This window comes from Otolemur garnettii, unplaced genomic scaffold, assembly GCF_000181295.1.
Source record: "Otolemur garnettii isolate 467f Iridium unplaced genomic scaffold, OtoGar3 scaffold00101, whole genome shotgun sequence".
In the NCBI taxonomy this organism is placed as follows: domain Eukaryota; kingdom Metazoa; phylum Chordata; class Mammalia; order Primates; family Galagidae; genus Otolemur; species Otolemur garnettii.
This window is the reverse complement of record NW_003852496.1, coordinates 6,449,263-6,471,492: the sequence shown is the minus strand read 5'-3', so window position 1 is coordinate 6,471,492 and position 22,230 is coordinate 6,449,263. Positions and strand designations below refer to the sequence as shown.

At 44.3% G+C, this 22,230-nt stretch overlaps 1 protein-coding gene across 2 annotated transcripts in view; it reads left to right on the top strand.

Moving 5' to 3' along the window:
- Window positions 1-22,193, top strand: part of TSEN2 (tRNA splicing endonuclease subunit 2) — a 42,829-nt gene extending 20,636 nt beyond the window's left edge. The window contains exons 7-12 of one of the 2 annotated variants that reach the window (XM_003796240.2): window positions 8,678-8,728; window positions 12,429-12,567; window positions 17,544-17,580; window positions 18,092-18,203; window positions 20,500-20,589; window positions 22,080-22,193. In XM_003796240.2, the coding sequence (XP_003796288.1) occupies window positions 8,678-8,728; window positions 12,429-12,567; window positions 17,544-17,580; window positions 18,092-18,203; window positions 20,500-20,589; window positions 22,080-22,139 (489 nt within the window). In that variant the 3' untranslated portion in view covers window positions 22,140-22,193. Of the gene's footprint in view, window positions 1-8,677; window positions 8,729-12,428; window positions 12,568-17,543; window positions 17,581-18,091; window positions 18,204-20,499; window positions 20,590-21,556; window positions 21,601-22,079 lie in introns of those variants that run through there. The other variant, XM_023516982.1, reaches the window with a different exon arrangement.
- The last annotated feature ends 37 nt before the right edge of the window (window positions 22,194-22,230 follow it).

The window sequence follows — 22,230 nt, the reverse complement described above, 5'->3', positions numbered from 1 at the left end:
ACGTGGCTGGCGCCTTAGCCGGTTGAGCTATAGGCGCCGAGCCGTACCCGGCTATTTTTTAGAAATGGGATCTCATTCTTGCTCAGGCTGGTCTAGAACCCCTGAGCTCAAGCAATCTACCCACCTCAGCCTCCCAAAGTGCTAGGATTACGTGTGTGAGCCACCACACCCAGCGCTTAATATTTATTTATTTTTGAGACAGGGTCTCTCTCTGTCTAACTAGTGCAAGTGCAGTTGGTTCATCCTATTTCACTGCAACCTTGAACTCCTGGTTGGGCTCAAGCAGTCCTCCTGCTTTGGCCTCCGAAAGTGCTAGGATTATAGGCGTTAGCTACCAAGCCTGGCCGATTCTCAGACTTTTATGTGTCTACTTTCCATTTCATTGTTGTACTTACTGTAGTAGCATTTCTTTTGCCCTGAAAAGCTGCCATTAAACTGAGAATCTGTCAGACATCTTAGAGTGGAGCAGAGCAGTACGTGCCTCTGGAGCCGCCAGGTGAACCTGTGGGTTCGAGTCCCTTCCCTGTGCAGTGCAGAGACCTCACCAGCTTCACCACCTCCCCATTCACTGTGTTTCCCAACCGTCCGTTCTGACTGGCATGTTCTTTAACTACGTTAACATTAGTAAGTTGCGGATCTGTTGCAGGTGCCTGCTGGTTTCTTGTAACTCCAAGTTTGCGGCTGCCTAAATAGTGTCTCTGTGTAATGCTTATTACATTTAGCTTTTAGAGTAGACGATAAAATTTCTTTAAAAAAGAAACCAGAAAACAAGTCCTCACACAAGAAGAGTAGGATGAGAGGTGCTCGAGAGCTGAGGAGAGTCCCAGGTTGGGGTTACCGTGGTGAGCTGAGTGCCGAGTGGCCATGTGCCAGACAGTGTGCTGGTCTGGGCTCACGTACGCTTCCTCTTAGGCCCCAGACTCATCCCCTGTTATACACTAACCACACCTTTTTCCATGTTTTCCCCCCACCCCTTTTTATTTTTATTATTATTTTTATTTTATTTTTTTGTTGTTGCAGTTTGGCCCGGGCTGGGCTTGAACTCACCACCCTCGGTAGATGGGGCTGACACCCTACACATTGAGCCACAGGATTCCCCCCCCCCCTTTTTTAGAGATGGTATGTCACTCTTGCTCACGCTGGCCTCAGACTCCTGAGCTCTAGCAATCCGCCCATCTCTGCCTTCCAGAGTGCTAAGATTATAGGCATGAGCCGCTGCTCTGGGCCTCATATATCTAAACTTTTGAAAGCTTTCTGTAGACTCAGACTATGAGACAGAGCTTGAGTCTATTTGGCAAAATAATACTTACATTAGAGCCATCTGAATAATATTTTTTTTTTTGAGAGAGTCTCACTTTGTTGCCCTTAGTAGTACCATGGCATCACAGCTCACGGCAACCTCAAACCCTTGGGCTCAAGAGATACTCTTACCTCAGCTTCCCGAGTACCTCAGACTACAGGTGACTACCATGTCCCAGCTATTTTTAGAGATGGGGTCTTGCTCTTGCTTAGGCTGGTCTGGAACTCCTGAACTCAAGCAATCCACCCGCTTCGGCCTCCTAGAGTGCTAGGATTACAGGCGTGAGCCATTGTGCCTGACCCTGAATAAGGTTTTAAAAACTACTCTTATTTTTCTCCACAAATACATTTCTGCTTAATTTTTTACTCAGACATATGGGAAACTTCAGCTGAACTGCTGTGAAGATCTGGTTTAAAAAGCATTTGCTGGTCAGGCTGGGAGGCTCATGCCTGTAATTCTCACATTCTAGGAGGCCAAGGTGGGTGGATTACTTGAGCACAGAAGTTGGAGACCAGCTTGGGCAAGAGTGAGACCCATCTCTGCTAAAAATAGAAAAACTAGCTGGGTGTAGTGGCAGGTGCCTATAATCTCAGCTACTTGGGAGGCTGAAGCAAGAGGATTGCTCAAGCCCAAGAGAGTTTGAGGTTGTGAGCTATGACACCACGGTACTATACCCAGGGAGACAGAGGGAGATTGCCTCAAAGAAAAAAAAAAGGGCATTTGCTAATGAGAAGGAAAGAAAAGGACCATGGTTTTGTTATTCTTTTTATTTTTATTTTTTTTTAGATCCTACAACACCCAGTGTTTCCAGGTAGCCTCCCATCCTATCTAGGCCTGACCCTGATTAGCTTTGGTGATCAGAAAAGTTTGGGTGTATTCGGGGTGGTATGGCTGTAGACTTCAGTGATTCTTAAAGTTCAGTTGGAATCATGAGACTAGCCAAGAAAAAATTATTAAAAATAAAGGTCAGATAAATGTATTATAAAGTAATAATTAATATTAAAAAAAAAACCCAAAGTACTGTTGGTGTAGACATGGAAAGATTGGGCTAGAAAGAGTCTAAAAACAGACCCATCTGTAGATGGGTATACAATAAAATTTGTATTTCATATCAGTGAGGAAGAGATTCACTTTGGAGACAGCTGATTAGTTATTTAGAAAAAGATAAATCCTGTCTCCTAACATATACCTAAATAAATTCCAGGCCAATTAAAGATTTAAAGGAAATTTTTTAAATAGAAAACAAGGATAAATATTAATGTACTTTTGAGAGATGGATAAGGTTTTCTGAGAGGGCATAATACGTAGACTTGATTACTGAAGCATTTAAAATTCTACGTTAGAGACAAAGTGATAATTCCTGCCAAAAGATGAAATGGGAAGAAGGTATTTGCAGCTTGCAGAGTAGCACACAAGAGGCAACGTTCTTGGTGTTTTTTGGTGTTCTCGTGTGTCATATGCCAGGTATTGGCTCCCTTGGGCCCCCGGTGAAGGTTAGTGAGGTGTGAGACACGTGTAGGGCCTTGTGTCAGTACATCCCTCATCACGTCCTCCCTCCTTACTAAGTTGGCAGACTTTCTGGATGGAGAAGATGTAGCTTTAGTTCAGTTCTTCATTATCTATCATCTTGAAACAAAATGGCAGATATTTTCAGATGAACATATTTTCTATACATTTAAAAAGAACTTCAATGGAATTTTGCTTATGGGTACTTTGGAGAAAGATGTGTTTATGCTGAGGGAGAGCTGATATCCACAAAACAAAACACTTGTTGGATATCATGCATTTTTGCTTAAATTAACGTAGCAGTTCTCAATTTCACACTTAGTGTTGGACATCACAGTTACCTTAACACAAACAGTAATGTCTATACAACGTCCAACATAGTTCCTGGTGCTTATAATCACTGCTTCTATTCCCTCCCTGGCCACACATATATACTGTCTCTAAATTGTTGATAATGAACATAAAATAGATCTTTTACTTAAATAGTGGATGTATTACACAGTGACTCGGTCTTTCATACAGTGACTGGATCGTGTAAGCAGAATGGTGTTTTCCTGGTTGGGCACCTACCTAGTTGGAGCTGTAATTCAGGCATGCTGGGTGGCGTCCTTCACATCCGATACCCTCCTTACCTCTAGCCAGAACCCTTCATGAGCCAGACGTGGTGATGATTTAACATTCACTCTGAATGGATAATTAAGTTGCGAGGCCAGTGAGCTATATGTTCCTTTGCTTCTTAGAGACCTGTTATGAAGATCTGTTTTTCCATTACAATGCTTGTGGGCCCTAACTACAAGCAGTTGCAGCATGCACCTGCAAATGTGGTGTTTAAAACCATCCTTTAAGTCATCCCTCCATGTTACTACAGTATGACAAAAGCAAAAAGTTACTAATGAAATCTCAGAGGACATGATTGCCAGCCTCCATAGACCTCCCCAGTCTAATGATGTTTTAATTCTAAATAAAGCTAACTACTGAGGGCTGTGCCTGTGGCTCAAAGGAGTAGGGTGCCAGCCCCATATACTGGAGGTGGCAGGTTCATACCCAGCCCCGGTCAAAAACTGCAAACAAACAAACAAACAAACCCAACTATTGAAAAGATCCTCTCCATCTGTAATAAATACCCCATAACAGTTTACTTAGATTTTATAAAAGCTGTCATCATTTTAGACAAAGAAAAATGGGATATCGATTTCATTCACTCTTGGGGAAACGTGTGTCTGCTGATAATGAAAAGACATCAGCTTCTGAAGAACTTACATCCTAGCAGATACCAGGAATGAATCTCATATCAGGTAGTGATTGGATTGAACTTTTTTTTAAGCTATGCTGTCCAAACAATTTTTAGAAAGAGAAGGAAACTAAAATTGATTGAGCACTTAGGCACTGTGGCGTGGCTTGTTAAGTCTTTATTTATGAGATGTAACCTTATGAAATCTTTATGAGCTCTTATCAGATCTTTAAGATTGTATAAATGAAGCCCAGAGAATTCCAAGTGGTAACTTCCAAGGCCTTCACTAATAATGACAATTTGAACTTGGCTCTTTCAGATCTCAGTGTCAGGCTATTCTGAACCAAGAAGTGCCAGTTGTGACAAAATGAAAGGGACTCAGCCATTTGAGAAAACAGCTTTGTTTTTCCCACTGCACCTTTTGGTCACAGTCTGTAGTCCATCTGAAAAACAGTGAGTGATGGGAAGAGAGAGGGTCAAACTAAGATTATTGGCTGTCTAGCAGAGCTGTGAACCACAACCAGAAGTAGAACATTAAGTGTTCGCACCCAGGAGAGACTGGCTGAGTCAGGTGCAGAGACCTGCTGTTGGGTGCTCTAGCTGTCTGGGCCTAAGTCGAGGGCAGGATCTGGGCATGTGTCCTCTTTATTCCTTGAGCACAAGCTTTGAGCACCCACCAAGTGCTAGCAGGGGTGTCCAACCTGCATCCTGCAGGCTGTTTACAGATTATTTGAGGACCATGTTGCTTGGTGTCAGAATTCACAAAAAGTGTGCAGAAACCTCTTTTTTTTTTTTTTTGCTCATCGGCTTTTCTTAATTGTATACGTAATGGATGGCCCCAAACGGCTCTTCTTCCAATATGCAACAGAAAAGAAAAACACTGGACAACCCAACACCCTCTTCTAGGCCAAAGAAACAGCAAACAGGTTCTGCTGTGCTGGAATTTACATTCTAGTGGGAGAGAAGTGTAAGTTATTCTAAAACAAAAACAAGTGCTCTGAGGAGAATGATGAAGGTGGGGTTACTTAGGCTGGGCAGTCAAGGAAGACCTCTCTACCACTGACCTTTGAGTCTGGGGCAGAACATGCCTGATTGTGGGACATCAGAGACAAAGGCAGGAATGAGCTTTGAGTCTGGGGCAGAACATGCCTGATTGTGGGACATCAGAGACAAAGGCAGGAATGAGCTTTGTGTATTCAGGACGGGAAGTGCAGCCACTACAGCTAAAAAGAGTGGCGGTCAGATCGTGCAGGGACCTAGAGCTGGTGGCAAGCAGTTGGACTTTATTCTAAGGACGGTGGAAGCGCTTTGGAGGGTTGTGGTGAGGGAAGTAATATGACGTTCATATACTAAGGAGGTGAATCTGGCTGCTGTGCAGAACGGGCTGTCCCAGAATTCTAGGAGAAAGCTGCCAGCACCAGCTGGGACCAGGGTAGTGATGGGGAGAAGTGACCGCTTTTATGTCCAGAGAAGCTCTAGATTTGAGTCAGACTAAAGCAACATTTCATCGAGCCACTTTATTCTTTTACAAATTATTCTTTTAAGACAATAAGTTTTTTAATGCCACTTAATAAAAATGCAAGCGTACAAATCCACTTCTATTTGCTTTCATCAGTTCCATCCTTTTTTTTTTTTTTTTTTTTTTGAGACAGAGCCTCAAGCTGTCCCCCTGGGTAGAGTGCCGTGGCATTACAGCTCACAGCAACCTCCAACTCCTGGGCTCAAGCGAGTCTCCTGCCTCCGCCTCCCAAGTAGCTGGGACCACGGGCGCCCGCCACAACGCCCGGGCTATTTTTTGGTTGCAGCCGTCATTGTTGTTTGGCGGGTCCGGGCTGGGGATTCGAACCCGCCACCTTAGGTGTACGTGGCTGGCACCTTAGCCGGTTGAGCCATAGGCGCCGAGCCATCAGTTCCATCCTTGAGGGGTACAGCATCACACGGATTCTGTGTCCAGCGGCCTTAGCAGGAAAGTTGCTTCAGACTTTGGCCCGTGTTTCTGCCGGGCCTGAGTTACCTTTCCTGAGATTACATCCTGGTTTTGTTCGGTTTGCCGGCAGTAGTCACTGTGTTGTTCTTTGCTTTATATCCATAAGCACATCTCTGCCCAAATAGAATTCAGTTTCATCTTGGGCATAAACACCTTCAATTTTACAAAGAGCCGTGTGGTTCCGGAGGCCCTGGTTATAGCCAGCAAGGCTATAGCCCACAGCCTTCCAGACGTACGTGCCTTTCAGAAGGCCTGTTCCCAGCAGACCTGTTCTGGGGAGGCAGAGGTCCAGCACCATCAGTCCCACATCACCTGCATCCTGCCTTTCTTTTCCCGGGGCCCACAGACATCACTGGCTGGCAGAGATTGTGAGGCACATGGGTGCCTTGCCACGCTAACATGGATGAGCCCACCCCAGTTATTTCTCTTTCACAAATCCTTATTATTATTATTTTATTGTTAGGGATTCATTGAGGGTACACAGAACCAGGTTACATTGATTACTTTTGTTAGATAAGGACCCTCTTCTTTCACAAATTATTAAAGAGCATTTTTATATAAACTCCGTTAGTGTTTACCAAATTATAAATTTAAAAAAAAAATTGTGAGTCTTCTAACACATTTACAAACCCATTAATCTTAACATAATGTTTCTTACAAAATGTAACTACATTTTCTTTTTTTTTATTATTTGTGCTTTGTATTTTTTTTTTCAAGCATGAAACAGGTAATTGAGGAAGAGTTTACTGAGCAAGATAAGTTTGCCCTAGACAGCAACAGGCCCCCTTCCCATGGCAAAAAGGCCAATAACTACATTATTTAAAACAAAACTTAAGTGAAAATGGCTTTGTTTTCATTTTTGCAAATTGCTTTAAGGTCCAGCCTCCTAGAAGTCACCTAAATCCTCACTTCTGCTTTTGGCTTCAGTCTCTTGGGCTGTCACCTGTCTCATAGCTGCAGGAGAGAATGGCGTGATAAGACATTACACTGTAATATTGTGGAAGAGTTTGGACCTTGAGTTCTCCTGCAAGGATCTGGGGGACCCCAGGATCCTCAGACCACCCTTTGAGAACCTCTGCTGTGAAGAGAGATGTCCTAAGATAGGCAGGCAGAGAATGGCAGGGGGTAGATTTCTGATGGGTCACTAAGGTGTCAGCCACTTGGAACCCCTTGCTCATATATAACTTGTGGAGTCCTTGTTCCCGTGTGTGTGCTGGGTTTGTGGGGGAAGGGAAGCCGCACAGAAACAGGCAGAGTGTGTTTGTCCGGACCTTGCTGTGGCACAGAAGCATGACAGGGGACTGTTTCTCCTGCTGGGCTGCACCAGAGGACCCCTGGTCCGTGCTCACTGGTGGTGGCAGGGAGAGCAGAAGCAGAATAGTTGTTGTTTGGTTGTGAATCGAATCTTTCACCCTCACATATAAAAAGAAAGGTAACTCGCTTTACTGCTGGCCACCATTTGGTCACTGCCTTCTGTGCGCCAGTCTCGTGGAGTCTGTTCGGTGGTATCCAAAAATCTCAGCACCTGAGTCAGGCAGAGCCAACCACACAAGGCTCTTTGGCAGGTATCAGTATTTGGCAGCATATTATTTTTATTAGGAAGCTACTTTTATTTCCATCAAAGTGTGATTTTATTCAACTAGGGCTATCTCTTCCATTCCTCCAGCATAGCGTAAAACATATTGTATAATGGAGTCAGTGCAAACACAGTATAGAAAAATCACTTTACAGCAGGGACTATAGAGAATGTCAGATAGTGTGGGAGGCGCCTGTGGCTCAAAGGAGTAGGGCGCTAGCCCCATATCCTGGAGGTGGTGGGTTCAAACCCAGCCCCAGCCAAAAACTGAAGAGAGAAAAAAAAAAAGTATTTGGGCGGCGCCTGTGGCTCAAAGGAGTAGGGCACCAGCCCCATATGCCAGAGGTGGGTTCAAACCCAGCCCTGGCCAAAAACTGCAAAAAAAAAAAAAGAGAGAGAGAGAGAGAGAACGTCAGATGGTGGCATGTAAGCAGTATCTGCACTGCCCTTTTCCACACATTTTTTTTCCTGTGTATATTTAGTTGAATACAGTTATTTAATTTTACAAGGGGGAGCCAAATAAGCACAGGCTTCTGCTGTTCTAGCTATCAACAACGTTCTTCAGTTCACTTACGTAGTTTCTAAGGGAAAAAAATACTTTATGGGAAAATTCATACAAATATTATTTTTTTACTGGTTTAACCTGGTTTGTAACATTCATATTTTCTTAGATTTCTTATCCTTGATATTTGAATGAACCATTTATGTTAAAAATGTGTGACCATTTTGCTGATCATTTAAGAACATTAGTTTGTATTTGAGGTGAAGATGTGAAGAGAAATCAATCTGTAAAATAATGCCTCAAGAATGTGGCACTAGACTGGAAAGATCACCTATATGGTCTGTCTAACAGGGGTACAAGTGAATTTTTCTAGAACTAGAGTATAAATGTTTTAACACAATAACTAAGTAAATGACACAAAGTCTGTGTTAACCAGTTTGATGAAAATATTTCAAATTATATATGAAAACACTACACTCTACCCCATGTTTGCATTAATGTACACGCTATCATTTAATTAAAAAAAAGAATGTGGCACTACTTCTAATGAACATTTTCTGCTTGCTCTGTTCTAGGCCTTCTTCCTGGTCTATGCCCTAGGATGCCTAAGTATCTACCATGAGAAGGTAAGATGCTTTGTTTCCACACAATCGACTTAAAACGTCCCTGATGTCAGAAGCAGCCTCATGCCTGTACTCAGTGCTTCGGGAGGCTCAGTTGGGAGGATTGCTTGAGACCAGGAGTTTGAGACCAACCTGGGCAACATAGTAAGACCTGGCCCTACCAAAAAAAAAAGAAAAATTAGCTGGGCCAGGCAGTACAGCCCTGTAGTCCTAGCTACTCAAAAGGCTGAAGCAGAAGGATCACTTGAGCCCAGGAGTTCAAGGTTGCAGTGAGCTGTGGTCAAACCACTGCACTCCAGCCTGTGTGACAGAGCAAGACTCTGATCTCAAAAAACAAAAAAGCAAGTGTACTAATTTGGATGAGATTTAGTACAAATGTGTTTACTTCTTCCGAGTAAAATCGGAAATGAATTTTTTTCTCTAATTTCGGTTTTCAGTCCCTGAATTGAGATTATCTGGGCAAGGCAGTACAGCCCTAACTTCCTAGCTACTCAAATGGCTGATTTGACCCCTTTAAATTGCATTTAATTCCTAAGGACTAGAAGAAGTACCATATCTTATGCTGTATATTGATCAGAAAATCTGTATCGGGGCAATATTAAAAATTAACAACAAAAGTACAGGCTACCCATAATTGGCACCTACTTTGGTAAAGGCTGGGTGTTAGGCATTTTACGTGCAGTATTTCTAGTGATTCCCTCCACATGGTAAGAATTTTACATATGGGCTAACAGGCTTGGAGAAAATAAGACTCACCCAAGGTCACACAGCTAGTCTGGTTAGAATTAGTATTTGAATGTACATCCAGGTAACTCCAGGGCCCACGATTTTGAGGTTTGGGGCTATTGCCTGCTGCCTTTGGAAGTAAGGTCGTACGAGAGGGTTATGCATGGAGGGCTTGCTTCTAGGCAGTGGAGCTGAGGACATGGGGAGGAGGAGACATTAAACTGAAGTACTTTTTGTACTTTTTGAATTTAAAATCATGTGAATATAATGCCTATTCAAAATATTTGAAATAAAATTAAAAAGAGAAAGGTGAACAGAATGGTGAAGTGTATTTCAGAAGTTAAAAAGAGAGTAAAAAGGATATTTTATTTTATTTGGTTCTTGGGAACATATCATTTTATCATTCATCAGATTCTAATCACATAAATATTGTTTACTAGTCCAGTGGTTTGGAAATGAGTCTGCCTGACCGTTCAGTTTCCCAGATGGTGGCCGTTCTTGGCCCCACCCTCCCTCCCCTCACAGGCATCAGCTGAAATTTGTCAAAACGCTGCAGCTGCCACATAGAATCCTCAACATGTGACCCATATCGGGCTGCCCACACTGGAAATTTAGCTTTCTCCACAAGGCTATTGCTGGTTAGAGGAGGGGTTGAATGTTTTTCTTGCACTGGGGTTTGAAGAAGGCCACATATGTATGGAATTTTCACGTTAGGGACAACTGCAAAAAAAAAAAAAAAAAAGGGAAAAAAAACTAACTCTGGCTCGTTTATGGTATTAAAGTCTTAGGCTGAGCCAAACCGAGCAACTCCCACCAACTGAGCTCTAAACTAGCTGAAGAACTGTCTCACTGAGCATTGAAACGGACCCATCAAACTTCCCAAACTTGCCTATTTTCTTCTTGTTGTACTTTTTTTATTGGTGTGTCAGAATATTGTCTAGACCAAACCGTTCTCATTCTCTTCAACTCCTGCATTAGAAACAAAATTCTCAGCGAGGTGCAGTGGCTCACTGTAATCCCAGAACTTTGAGAGGCCAAGGCAAGTGGATTGCTTGAGTTTGAGACCAGCCTGAGCAAGAATAAGACCTCCATCCCTAAAAATAGCCGGGTGTTGTGGCAGACACTTTTAGTCCCAGCTACCTGGAAGGCTGAGGCAAGAGAGTTGCTTAAGCCCCAAGAGTTTGAGGTTGCTGTGAGCTTTGACGCCATGGCACTCTACCCAGGGCAACAAAGTGAGACTCTGTCTCAAAAAAAAGAAACAAGGCCAGGCACAGTGGCTTATGCCTATAATACTAGCACTCTGGGAGGCTAAGGTAAGTGGATTGCCTGAGCTCATGAGTTCGAGACCCACCTGAGCCAGAGTGAGACCTCATCTCTGAAAATAGGCGGGCGTTGTGGTGGGCACCTGTAGTCCCAGCTACTTGGGAGGCTGAGGTAAGAGAATCGCCTAAGCCCAGGAGTTGGAGGTTGCTGTGAGCTGTGACACTATGGCACTCCACCAAGGGTGACACAGTAAGACAGAAAAAAAAAGAAGCAAGTAAAATTCTCTTTTAATGCCATAACCAATATGAATACTAAGAAAAAAAAGAAATTTTTAAAAAAGTTTCTTTTAAGTAATTGGATTATTAGTTTGTGCCATCTGACAACAAATTTGCTAGTTTCAAAGACTAAATGGAGCATCTTTTGTTTTGGAAACTTTTAGTATAAAATTATTTTTTGCTTTGGGCGGCACCTGTGGCTCAGTGGGTAGGACACCAGCCCCATATACCCAGGGTGGTGGGTTCAAACCTAGCCCCTGCCAAACTGCAACAGAAAAATAGCTAGGCGTGGGGCAGGTACCTATAGTCTTAGCTACTCAGGAGGCTGAGGCAAGAGAATCACCTAAGCCCAAGAGCTGGAGGTTGCTGTGAGCTGTGACACCATGGCACTCTACTGAGGGTAACAAAGTGAGACTCTGTCTCAAAAAAAAAAAAAAAATTATTTTTGGCTTTTCCAAATGTGGCCTGGCGTAGAATCGTTATTTGTTAAGGGTCTGTAAAATGCTGGAATTGCTGCCCATCAACTTAAACTTGAGCCCGTAGACATACACTCGTTCCTCCAGCTAGAATGTTCTCCCCAGCCCACCACCTCCCCAAACCTTCTATTCCCTTTCCTGGGGCTACTTCTCATCCTCCAAGTCACCTTTTCTGTGTCCTATGGAGCACTGTTCTCCATAGGAGTGTAATGGGAACCTCAAATGGGGGGCACATACATAGTTTTAGATTTTCTGGGTACCCACATTTAAAAAGTTTCAAAAAAGAAAAGCAGATGATGGCAAGATGTCTATAAAGAATAGAAAATTTAAAAAGGAAAAACAAGGAAAGCAGATAAATTAATTTTAATAACATATTACATAGCTTAATTTTAGTACTATAGGCTTGGCTCCTGTAGCTCAAGCGGCTAAGGCACCAGCCACATACACCTGAGCTGGCAGGTTTGAATCCAGCCTGGGCCCACCAAACAACAATGACACCTAGCAACCAAAAAATAGCCGGGCTCTGTGGCAGGCACCTGTAGTCCCAGCTGCTTGGGAGGCGGAGGCAAGAGAACTGCTTGAGTCCAGGAGTTGGAGGTTGCTGTGAGCTGTGATGCCACAGCACTCTACCCAGGACGACAGCTTGAGGCTCTGTCTCAAAAAAAAATTTAATACTATATTATGTCATTTATTTTACATACCTAAAATTATTGGGATAGTTTTACATTCTTCTTTTTCCATACTATGTAGGAATTCATTGTATATTTCACACTTAGCGCTTCTCTCAGTTTGGACAGGCCGTGGATGGCTGGTGGCTACCACACTGCACAGTGCAGGGCTGGGCCTCCTGGTTAAGCCTTCAGTTTGGTGCTGCCTCAGCTCCACAGCTGGTGTGGATGTTGATGCACTGCTGGAAGAGGGGTGAATGCATACCTAACACTGACGTTTAAAAAATAATTTTAGGAGCCTTTAACAATACTGAAGCTCTGGAAGACTTTCACCGTAGTTCAGCCCACATTCAGGACGACCTACATGGCCTACCACTACTTCCGGAGCAAGGGCTGGGTGCCCAAAGTGGGGCTCAAGTACGGCACAGATCTATGTAAGTAACTCCCCAGGGTTTGGATCCGCTTTACCCTGGAAAATCAAACTGGTCATGCGTTCTGTTGCCAGCCTCTAAGAATGTGTCCTCCTTTGGGCTTAGGTAAGAATGTTGGATATTTGGATTGGGGTGGAAGGTTAAGTGCAGAAAGAGAGAAGGTGGTCTAGGGGAAAGCTCAGGGTGAGAAGTTTGCAGCCCCAATTCAAGCTTTTCCTCTTGTTTGCTCTGTAATGTTAGAATAAGATTCTAGGACGGGGCCTGGTGGCTCATGCCTGTAATCCTAGCACTCTACTGTGTTTCTTCTCTACAAAAACAAAAAACTAGCTGGGCATTGTGGCAGGCACCTGTGGTTTCAGCAGCTACTTAGGAGGCTGAAGCAAGAGGATCTCTTAAGCCCAAGAATTTGAGGTTGCTGTGGGCTGTGATACCATGACACTGTGGCCTGGGTGACAGAGTGAGGCTCTGTCTCAAAAAAAAGAAAGGAAGGGAGGGAGGGAGGAAGGAAAGAGATGAAAGAAAAGATTCTAAATACAACCCCCACCTCTCATTAGTCATAAGATTGTGTGATCTGTGGCAGTGCCTGTCCTTTGGACTTCTGGCAGTTGCCTCATCTGCCACGTGAGAATAATCATATCACTATAATAATCACACGATTATCTATTATACCAAGCTTTGCACTCTTGCATTTGTTATCATTCAGTCCCTGTAAGCAGTTCTGTACAGTTGATGCTCTTATTAGCCTAGTCTGATAGGGCGACTGCAGTTTTGAGAGAATAAGAGTATCAAATTTGCCCCTGAGTTTCCAGGGCTGATAGAGCAGAGTTGGGCTTTGAATTCTAGAGTCTGGCTCTTAGAAACCTGTATTCATTACTGCCTCCCCAGTCTCAGAGAGAGAGTCCAGACCAGGTGAGTTCTTCATTCAACAGGTAATTAGCAAAGGGCTGCTGTGGGCCCCTCCTTGAGGTATTAGGAATACAGAGCTGAATAAGGCAGACACACAACTGCCTTTGTGCTGCTTACATTCCAGGGGGTACAGTCAACCAGACGAATATATTACATCATTTCTGGGTTGAGTACTGTAAGAAAAATGAAGCAGAGTAAAGGCATAGAGAGTGAGGACACTGGGGTAGCCAGGAAGGCCTCTGCATAGTTGTAAAGGCAGTGAGGGAGCAGCACCCCTGAACCTGGAAAGACCCACTAGGCAAGGTGAGCAGCAGACACAGAGGCCCTGAGCCGGGAGCAAGCTCAGCAAGTTGCAGCAACAACGTGTCAAGAACCGAGAGGTCCCGGGGTGGCAGGAGCCACCGTGCCTGGCCTTTTTTTTTTTTTTTTTTTTTAAGAGTTGCAATCTTGCTGTGTTTCTCAGGCTGACCTGGAACTCCTGGGCTCAAGCAGTCCTCCAACCTCAGCCTCCCAAGTAGCGGGGACTGTAGGCGTGTGTCACTGTGCTGGGCTTCATTTTTTACCTTATGCTCACTGTGCCTTTTTCATATTAAAATATGTTTAGACACAAATGCTTAGGATTATGTTTCAGTTGCCGACAGTATTCAGCACAGTAACACCTTGTACAGATTTGTGGCCAGGGGCAAGAGGCTGTCTCATACAGCCTAGGTGCGTAGCAGGGCCGTCTAGGTTTATATAAGCAACTTCACCACGATGCACCATGACAGACTCCCCTGATGACAGCATTTCTCAGAATGTATCCCAACGTTACTAAGTAATGCACAACTGTAATCACCGTTATTATAGGTAACTTTCTGAGCGTTTACCATATGCCAGGCACTGTACTAATACTTCTGCCTTCATCATGTGCGTAACCCCTGTTTTTCCTAAGGAGATTGATGTGCAGGGAGTTGGTGGTACCACTGACACTACTGAGACTGAATTTGGGCCTGTCTAATGCCCATGTCCTTGTTTGTTTGTTTGTTTTGAGACAGGGTCTCAAGCTGTCCCCTGGGGTAGAGTACTGTGGCATCATAGCTCATAGCAACCTCAAATTCTTGGGCTTAAGTGATTCTCTTGCCTGAGCCTCCCAAGTAGCTGGGACGTTAGGCATCCGCCACATCGCCCAGCTATTTTTTTTGTTACAGTTGTCGTTGTTTAGCTGGCCCAGGCCATGTTCGAACTCACCAACCTGAGTGTATATGGCTGGCGCCGTGAGCACTGTGCTACGGGTGCTGCCCCTTGTTCATGTTTTAACTTTTTTTTTTTTTGAGACAGAGTCTCAGGCTGTTGCCTGGGTAGAGTACCATGCTCAAGTGATCCTCTTGCTTCAGTTTTTCTATTTTTAGTAGAGACAGTGTCTCAGTTTCGCTCAGGCTGGTCTTGAACTCTTGAGCTCAAGCAATCCACCCACTCAGCCTCCCAGAATGCTAGGATTACAGGTGTGAGCCATTGTGCCCAGCCCATGTTTAACTTTTAAACTGTGCCAGTGTCATAGAAATTACCTGACTTGTGGACGTGAGCTACTTCCCACTTATTTGATGCTTCAGACGCCTGTTGGATTAAAGATGTGTATTTGATCACAGATACTGACGTTTGAGGGCTCGAAAAAATCTTTATTTCCCCTAATGTCTTCATTTTAGAATTCTGGAGGCTGAGGCTCAGAGAAGTTAATAACTTCTCAAAGACACACAACTTGGAAAGACGGAGTGGGCAGGATACAAAACTCCTGAGCTCACTTCCTTCCTGTATGTGGTTTCCTTCCTTTACATTGCATCTGAGAAAGTTGAGAATTGGGTCGGGTGGTGATTTATGTCTGTAATCCTAGGACTCTGAGAGGCTGAGGTGGGGGATCACTTGAGGTCAGAAATTTGAGATAAGCCCAAGTAAGAGCAAGACCCTGTTTCTGGCTTGGTGCCTGTGGCTCAAGTGGCTAAGGCGTCAGCCACATACACCTAAGGTGGTGGGTTCGAATCCAGCCTGGGCCTGCCAAAAACAACAATGACGGCTGCAGCCAAAAAATAGCCGGGCGTTGTGGCGGGCGCCTGTGGTCCCAGCTACTTGGGAGGCGGAGGCAGGAGGCTCTTTTGAGCCCAGGAGTTTGAGGTTGCTGTGAGCTGTAATGCCATGGCACTCTACCCAGGGGGACAGCTTGAGGCTCTGTCTCAAAAAAAAAAAAAAGACCCTGTTTCTACTAAAAATAGAAAAACTAGCTGGTTGTGGTTGAGGGTACCTTAGACCCAGTTACTTGCAAGGCTGAGGCAGGAGGATCTCTTGAACCCAGAAGTTTGAGGTTGCTGTGAGCTAGGCTGATGCCATAATATTCTAGCCTGGGCAACAGAGTGAGACTCTGTGGCCAAAAAAAAAAAAAAAAGTTGAAAATTGTTTTTGGATATTTTCTTAAATTTGTGCCACAATAAATTTAAGCTGACTTGCCAAATACTTTAAATATAATTTAAGGCTTGGCGCCTGTAGCTCAGTGGCTAGGGCACCAGCCACATGCACCAGGGCTGGTGGCTTCAAAGCCCACCTGGAGCCTGCTAAACAATAACGTCAACTATAACAACAACAACAACAAAAAATAGCCAGGCATTGTGGCAGGCACCTGTAGTCCCAGCTACTTGGGAGGCTGAGGCAAGAGAATCGCTTAAGCCCAAGAGTTTGAGGTTGCTGTGAGCTGTGACGCCACGGCACTCTACCAAGGGCGACATACTGAAACTCTGTCTAAAAAAAAAAATAGTCTAAAATAAGGAAACATGATTGTGGACAATATAGGCTAACAAAACAAGACTAAGTGAAGGGTTACTGTGTTGTCCTTGGAGTCCTATGTGGTTACGAAAATGATGCTACAAATTTGGCACTGAGCTTCCTGAGCCAAAGGAAAATGTGATTAGCTACAGGATTAATATGTCCAAGAGGACAATGATACCAGTTCCTCAAGGGAAACAGAACTTTTCCTTGAACTTTCCTGCTTTGGTTTTAGCACAGACAGCTAAGTGCTTACAGATGTGATCATGTGTTAGTTAATGGTAATTCCCACAGCTGTAGTTACATATAAACCCTGAATCTCGGGCTCCACAGTAGAGTTCTTTTTTTCTTCATGTGAGATACTAAATCTGTGTTTCTGACTCGGAGGGGCAGCAGCTCACCTCCAGAGGATGCTTCAGGAACTCATGCTTCTTGCGGCCCATAGTCTTCAACATGTAGCTTCCAAGGTCACCTTCAGAAGGGAACAAGCACAGGCTTTGTACAGAGAGGGTTTTAAGGGCCCACCTGGTAGTGTCACAACACACGGCCCTGCCTGCTGCTGGGGAGACTGAGAGCTGTGGCTGACCACATACCCAGGAGGAGGGAGTGTGAGTTTAGTAAACTGGGGGCCAGTCTCTGCCACAGATGGTGTACTGCCAAAGGCTCCCTGTGAGGATCCAGAGTCACTGTCCCCAGGCTCCTTGACCAAGCTGCTCTTCCAGATTCCACAGACTGAATCGACCCACTTCCTTGAGGTCCCCAATCGTAGAGCAGACTGATGCCTGAATGGCACATGTGGTTACATGACTCTATTTTACTCACTTAACTTTGAGTCTCTTGAAAGTCCTGAGTCTTGTTCAGCTCTAGCATCAACACCTAGCACAGTACCTGGCCAGAGTAGCCACCTGGATGCTTTGTTTTATATTGGTTTAAATGTTGGTCCATGTAATATGAACTTCACTCTTGGTGTAATTCACACACTTACCCTAAAGGGTGTGAGACAAGAGACAAGAATCACTTCTACTTGACTTCAAAATGTATTTGTAGGTTGGGTCGAAGATGACAGGGTCTCAGTGACAAATTTGCTTTACTAATTGGATTTTGTTTCAGGGGAAGAAAATAGATTGGATTTTAAAAATAGACTACAGGCCTGGTACAGATTGTCATCACACAGATAATTGAATGTTTGCCTCCCTTTGGAGAAGCAGCAATATTAAATAATGCAGTAAGCTTTCAATTCTGAGTGCTTCTACATTTTCATGTTCATTTTTTTTTCTTCTTTACAGTGCTGTATCGGAAAGGCCCTCCATTTTACCATGCAAGGTTTGGAGTGATTTTTAAATCAGTGGCTTAAAGGGACATGAGGAAATTTTTGGCTTTCTATTAAATTTTTTTGGTGCTATCGAAACAGAAGTCATATTCCTCCTGGCCTGACAGGGTTAGATACTATACGGCCGTGCCTTATCCACTAACATTGTTACAGAAGATACAGGTTATGATAATACATGTCTTACTGTTAAACATCGAGTTAATCTATATAGTAATTGTTCATCTTAATTTCTATGGATAATAGTGTCTAAACAGTTAAGTGAACTTGCAACTTTCATATTGGGAAAAATATTTCTCTTCCTTTTCATTAAACAAGTGTTGAAATCAGGCTGAAAATTTATAACTTAACAATACAAATTTTGCATTAATATTTTTTCAGTAGCAGTATAGGGGAATTTAGATCAGTTGACGTAAATTTTATTCTCTGTGCCTTGATTGGACAAACAATGACCTTTTAAAACATTGATTTCATATTTTTGTAAATATTTTTTTCTGTGTTTGCCAGTTACTCTGTCATTATTGAGCTGGTCAGTGATCATTTTGAAGGCTCTCTCCGCAGACCATTCACTTGGAAGTCGCTGGCGGCCTTGAGCAGAGTTTCAGCTAACGTGTCTAAGGTACAGCCTTGGCATTCAGCCGATACGCAGTTCAATTTCTTTTTTTTTTTCCTTGAATGTGATAGTATCAAGAATCATTTATAGACACTTAATAGCATCTTTTTTTTTTCTTCTTTTTTTTAGAGACAGAGTCTCATGTTATCACCCTTGGTAGAGTGCTGTGGCGTCACAGCTCACAGCAACCTCCAACTCCTGGGCTTAGGTGATTCTCTTGCCTCAGCTTCCCGAGTAGCTGGGACTATAGGTGCCTGCCACAACGCCTGGCTATGTTTTTGTTGCAGTTTGGCCGGGGCTGGGTTCAAACCTGCCGCTCTCGGTATATGGGGCCCAGCGCCCTACCCACTGAGCCACAGGCACTGCCCCACTTCATAGCATTTCTAACAGTGAAGTTCTACCCCGTGAGGGCTAGATGTTGTCCTCTCTTGCATTATGTTTCAGTGTTTCCTTCCTGATACCAACTGATGCTAAGCACCAGTGACTGGGTGTTAGAGGTTCTCTTGGTGGTCTGATCAGATAGGCATTGCCTGGCTTTCCAGGGCTGTGGGTCCTGTGTGGCCTTTTCTGTTGCAATGTAACATTCACTCCCTCATGCACTCACAAAATTCACAAAGGAGTCAAAACATTGCTGATGCATTTGAGAATTTTGCAGATCTCTTAAAGACAGAGGAAGGGACTTAATATGCATTGCCAAATACTTTTTTTCTCACCACACTATTATCCCCACACTAAGGATGAGGATTTTGTTCTGTTTTCAGACAGTCTCACTCTGTTGCCCTGGTTACAGTTCAGTGGCATCATCATAACTCACTGCAGCCTCCAACTCCTGGGTTCAAGCCATCCTCCTCCTTCAGAATCTCCAGTAGCTGGGACTACAGGCATGTACCACCATACCAGACTAACTGTAGAGATAGGGACTAGGTCTCGCTCCTACTCAGGCTGATCTCAAACTCCTGCCTTGGCTTCCCAGAGTACTAGGATTATAGACGTGAGCCACTGTACCTGGCCAGGATGAGAAATTGAAAGTTTAGAAATCCAAGATGTGGGATTCAGACCCTCAGCCATCTGGTTTCCCAGCTTGTGTTCCTCTGTGTCCTGTCGAGGGCTTGCTTAAGACCAAAGGAATCAGGCCAGGAGTTCAAGACCAACCTGAGCAGCAAAGCAAGACTCTGTCTCTATAAAAAATTTAAAAATTAGCCAAGTGTGGTGGCTCATGCCTGTAATCCCAGGTACTTGGGAGGCTGAGGCAGGAAGATTGCTTAAACCCAGGAGGTTGAGGGTGCTGTGAGCTAGGCTGATGCCATGGCACTGTAGTCTGAGCAGCAGGGTGAGACTCAGACTCAGAAAGAAAATAGAGAACCTGTACTGTTTCCATTGCCCATCCTGGTTTCTTAATGCCCATTTTATGGGACTCGAAGCATATATTAAGTCTTCACTTCACATTGTCAATAGGTTCTTGGGAACTATGATTTTTAAGCAACACACGTATAACAAAACCAGTTTGTTTTTTTTCCTTATCAAGGAAAAGACATTGAAGGGGAAGAAGTTATTTGAGGAACTGCTGTACGTCATTTGCTTAAAAGTCAGTTTCCAAGAACCTGTTGATGGCTCGGCACCTGTAGCACAGTGGTTACAGCGCTAGCCATATGCAATGAGGGTAGCGGGTTTGAACCCGACTCAGGCCAACTAAACAGTAATGACAACTGCAACAAAAAATAGGCTGGCATTGTGGCAGGCACCTGTAGTCCCAACTACTTGGGAGGCTGAGGCAAGAGAATCTCTTAATCCCAAGAGTTTGAGGTTGCTTTGAGCTGTGACGCCATAGCACTCTGATGAGGGCAACATAGTGAGACTCGTCTCAAAAAAAAAAAACCTATTGGGGGCAACGCCTGTGGCTCAAAGGGGTAGGGCACTGGTCCCATATGCCAGAAGTGGTGGGTTCAAACCCAGCCCTGGCCAAAAACTGCAAAAAAAAAAAAAGACCCTATTGATAACTTTAAATGAGAACTTACTGTATTTAGTATTTAAAATTCTGTGTTTATGAACACTATATCTGCTTTATTTACCTTCTCTTCCCATGGCAGTGATTACTAAATGGGAAGTCCTTAGTCAAGAACGTGAGCCCCAGGTAAATGTGAGCCCCAGGTAAATGTTCCCGGGGGGAAACTGGAGCCCTCTGTGGGTGTCCAGGAGCACACAGCGGGAGGGAATGGAGGTTGCCTGCATCTCCTGCTGATTCACCCGAATTCGTACAGTTGTTTATTCTCGGATGCAGAAATGGTTTTTTATTTCTCAACAGGAACTTATGCTGTGCTATTTGATTAAACCCTCTACCATGACTGACAAAGAAATGGAGTCACCAGAATGTATGAAAAGAATTAAAGTTCAGGTAGGTGAGCTCAGACAAATTCTCATCGTCCAAAGATTATGTACATCATCTTACATCTTCTGGAGCATGTGGTCTCAGGAAAATAAATGTAGACGGTCTTTCCTTGGTAATAGAAAGACTTTTTCTTTATTCTTTTTTTTTTTTGAGACAGAGTCTTACTTTGTCACCCTTGGTAGAAGGTGGACAAGAAGAAGGAGCTTGTGGTGTCACAGCTCACAGCAACCTCAAACTCTTGGGCTTAAGCGATTCTCTTGCCTCAGCCTCCCAAGTAGCTGGGACTACAGGCGCCTACCACAACCCCCAGCTGTTTTTAGAGATAGGGTCTCACTCTTGCTCTGGCTGGTCTCAAACCTGTGAGCTTAGGCAATCCATCTGCCTCAGCCTCCCAGAATGCTGGGATTACAGGCAGGAGCCACCACGCCTGGCCGACGGAAAGCCTTCTGGGCTCTCAGCTTTTCCCCACTGCACCCATCGGACACTATTCTCCATCACTCAGTGGAAACTGCTCCACAGACACTATGTCCCCATCACTCAGTTGAAACTGCTCCACAGACACTATGTCCCCATCACTCAGTTAAAACTGCTCCACAGACCACCTGTCACCTCCTTTCAGGCCAGAACCTCTCCCAGGTCTCCCTCCCATGCTGCTTGTCTGGCTTCTGGGCTTCAGTGTTGAATGGGGCCACCTCTTCTGTCTTGGCTGATTTTGCTCTGCCAGGACTGCCAAGTTCATTGTCCAGTCACACGTTTTCACATTTCTGCACCCCTCATGGAGAGCCTTGGCCTTGTCTTGGGCTCCTCTTCACGTCCAGTGAGCCTTATTTGCCTTCTCTCTCGTACCTCTCGCACTTCCTCCTCATTCACACCACCCACTACCGACCAGCCGGTCCGTTCACTTGGTCCTGTTCATCTCCACCAGATTAGTGTTTCATAAAATGCTGATGAAAACCCCTTTCTCCCTTCTCAGTGGCTGACCCAGATGTAGCAACACCGTCATAGACCTAGCTGCAGTGTTGGATACTAGCTTTCATACCAGCATGCCTGTCCCGAACTGTGCTAGTAGAATACCACAGCTGAGGCAAGTTTAGCTTTTAAAATCTGGGCGTGATTAGGGTTGATACTGTTAGCATATAAAAGGTTTCAGGGGTGGGGAACCTGCACTCTTACCTGCACTCTTAAGGAAACTTGCGGCCTTCCTGGTCCTTAATTGCAGCCTTTTGACTGAATCCAAATTTTACATAACAGATCCTTTCATTAAGAGGGGTGCAGCAAATAAAAGATGAAGCTTTCTTTTCTTGCCTTCTTTGGTACTTAACAAAGAAGGATCTTGAAATCAGAAGGCCAGAGGTTGCCATCTTCTCCACGTGTTTCAGTTGCAAAGGTGCGAACGGTATTGTCGTGGTACAGGCAGCTCTTTGTGATAAGTAGCTGTGACATCAAGTGCTTAGAATGTCCTTAATTCAGTCCCCTTTTGTTTTGATTGTTTGCAGGAGGTGATTGTAAGTCGATGGGTTTCTTCACGAGAGAGGAGTGATCAAGATGAACTTTAAAAGTCCAACCTCACGGCTCAGCGCCTATAGCTCAACCGGCTAAGGCGCCAGCCACGTACACCTAAGGTGGCGGGTTTGAATCCCCAGCCCG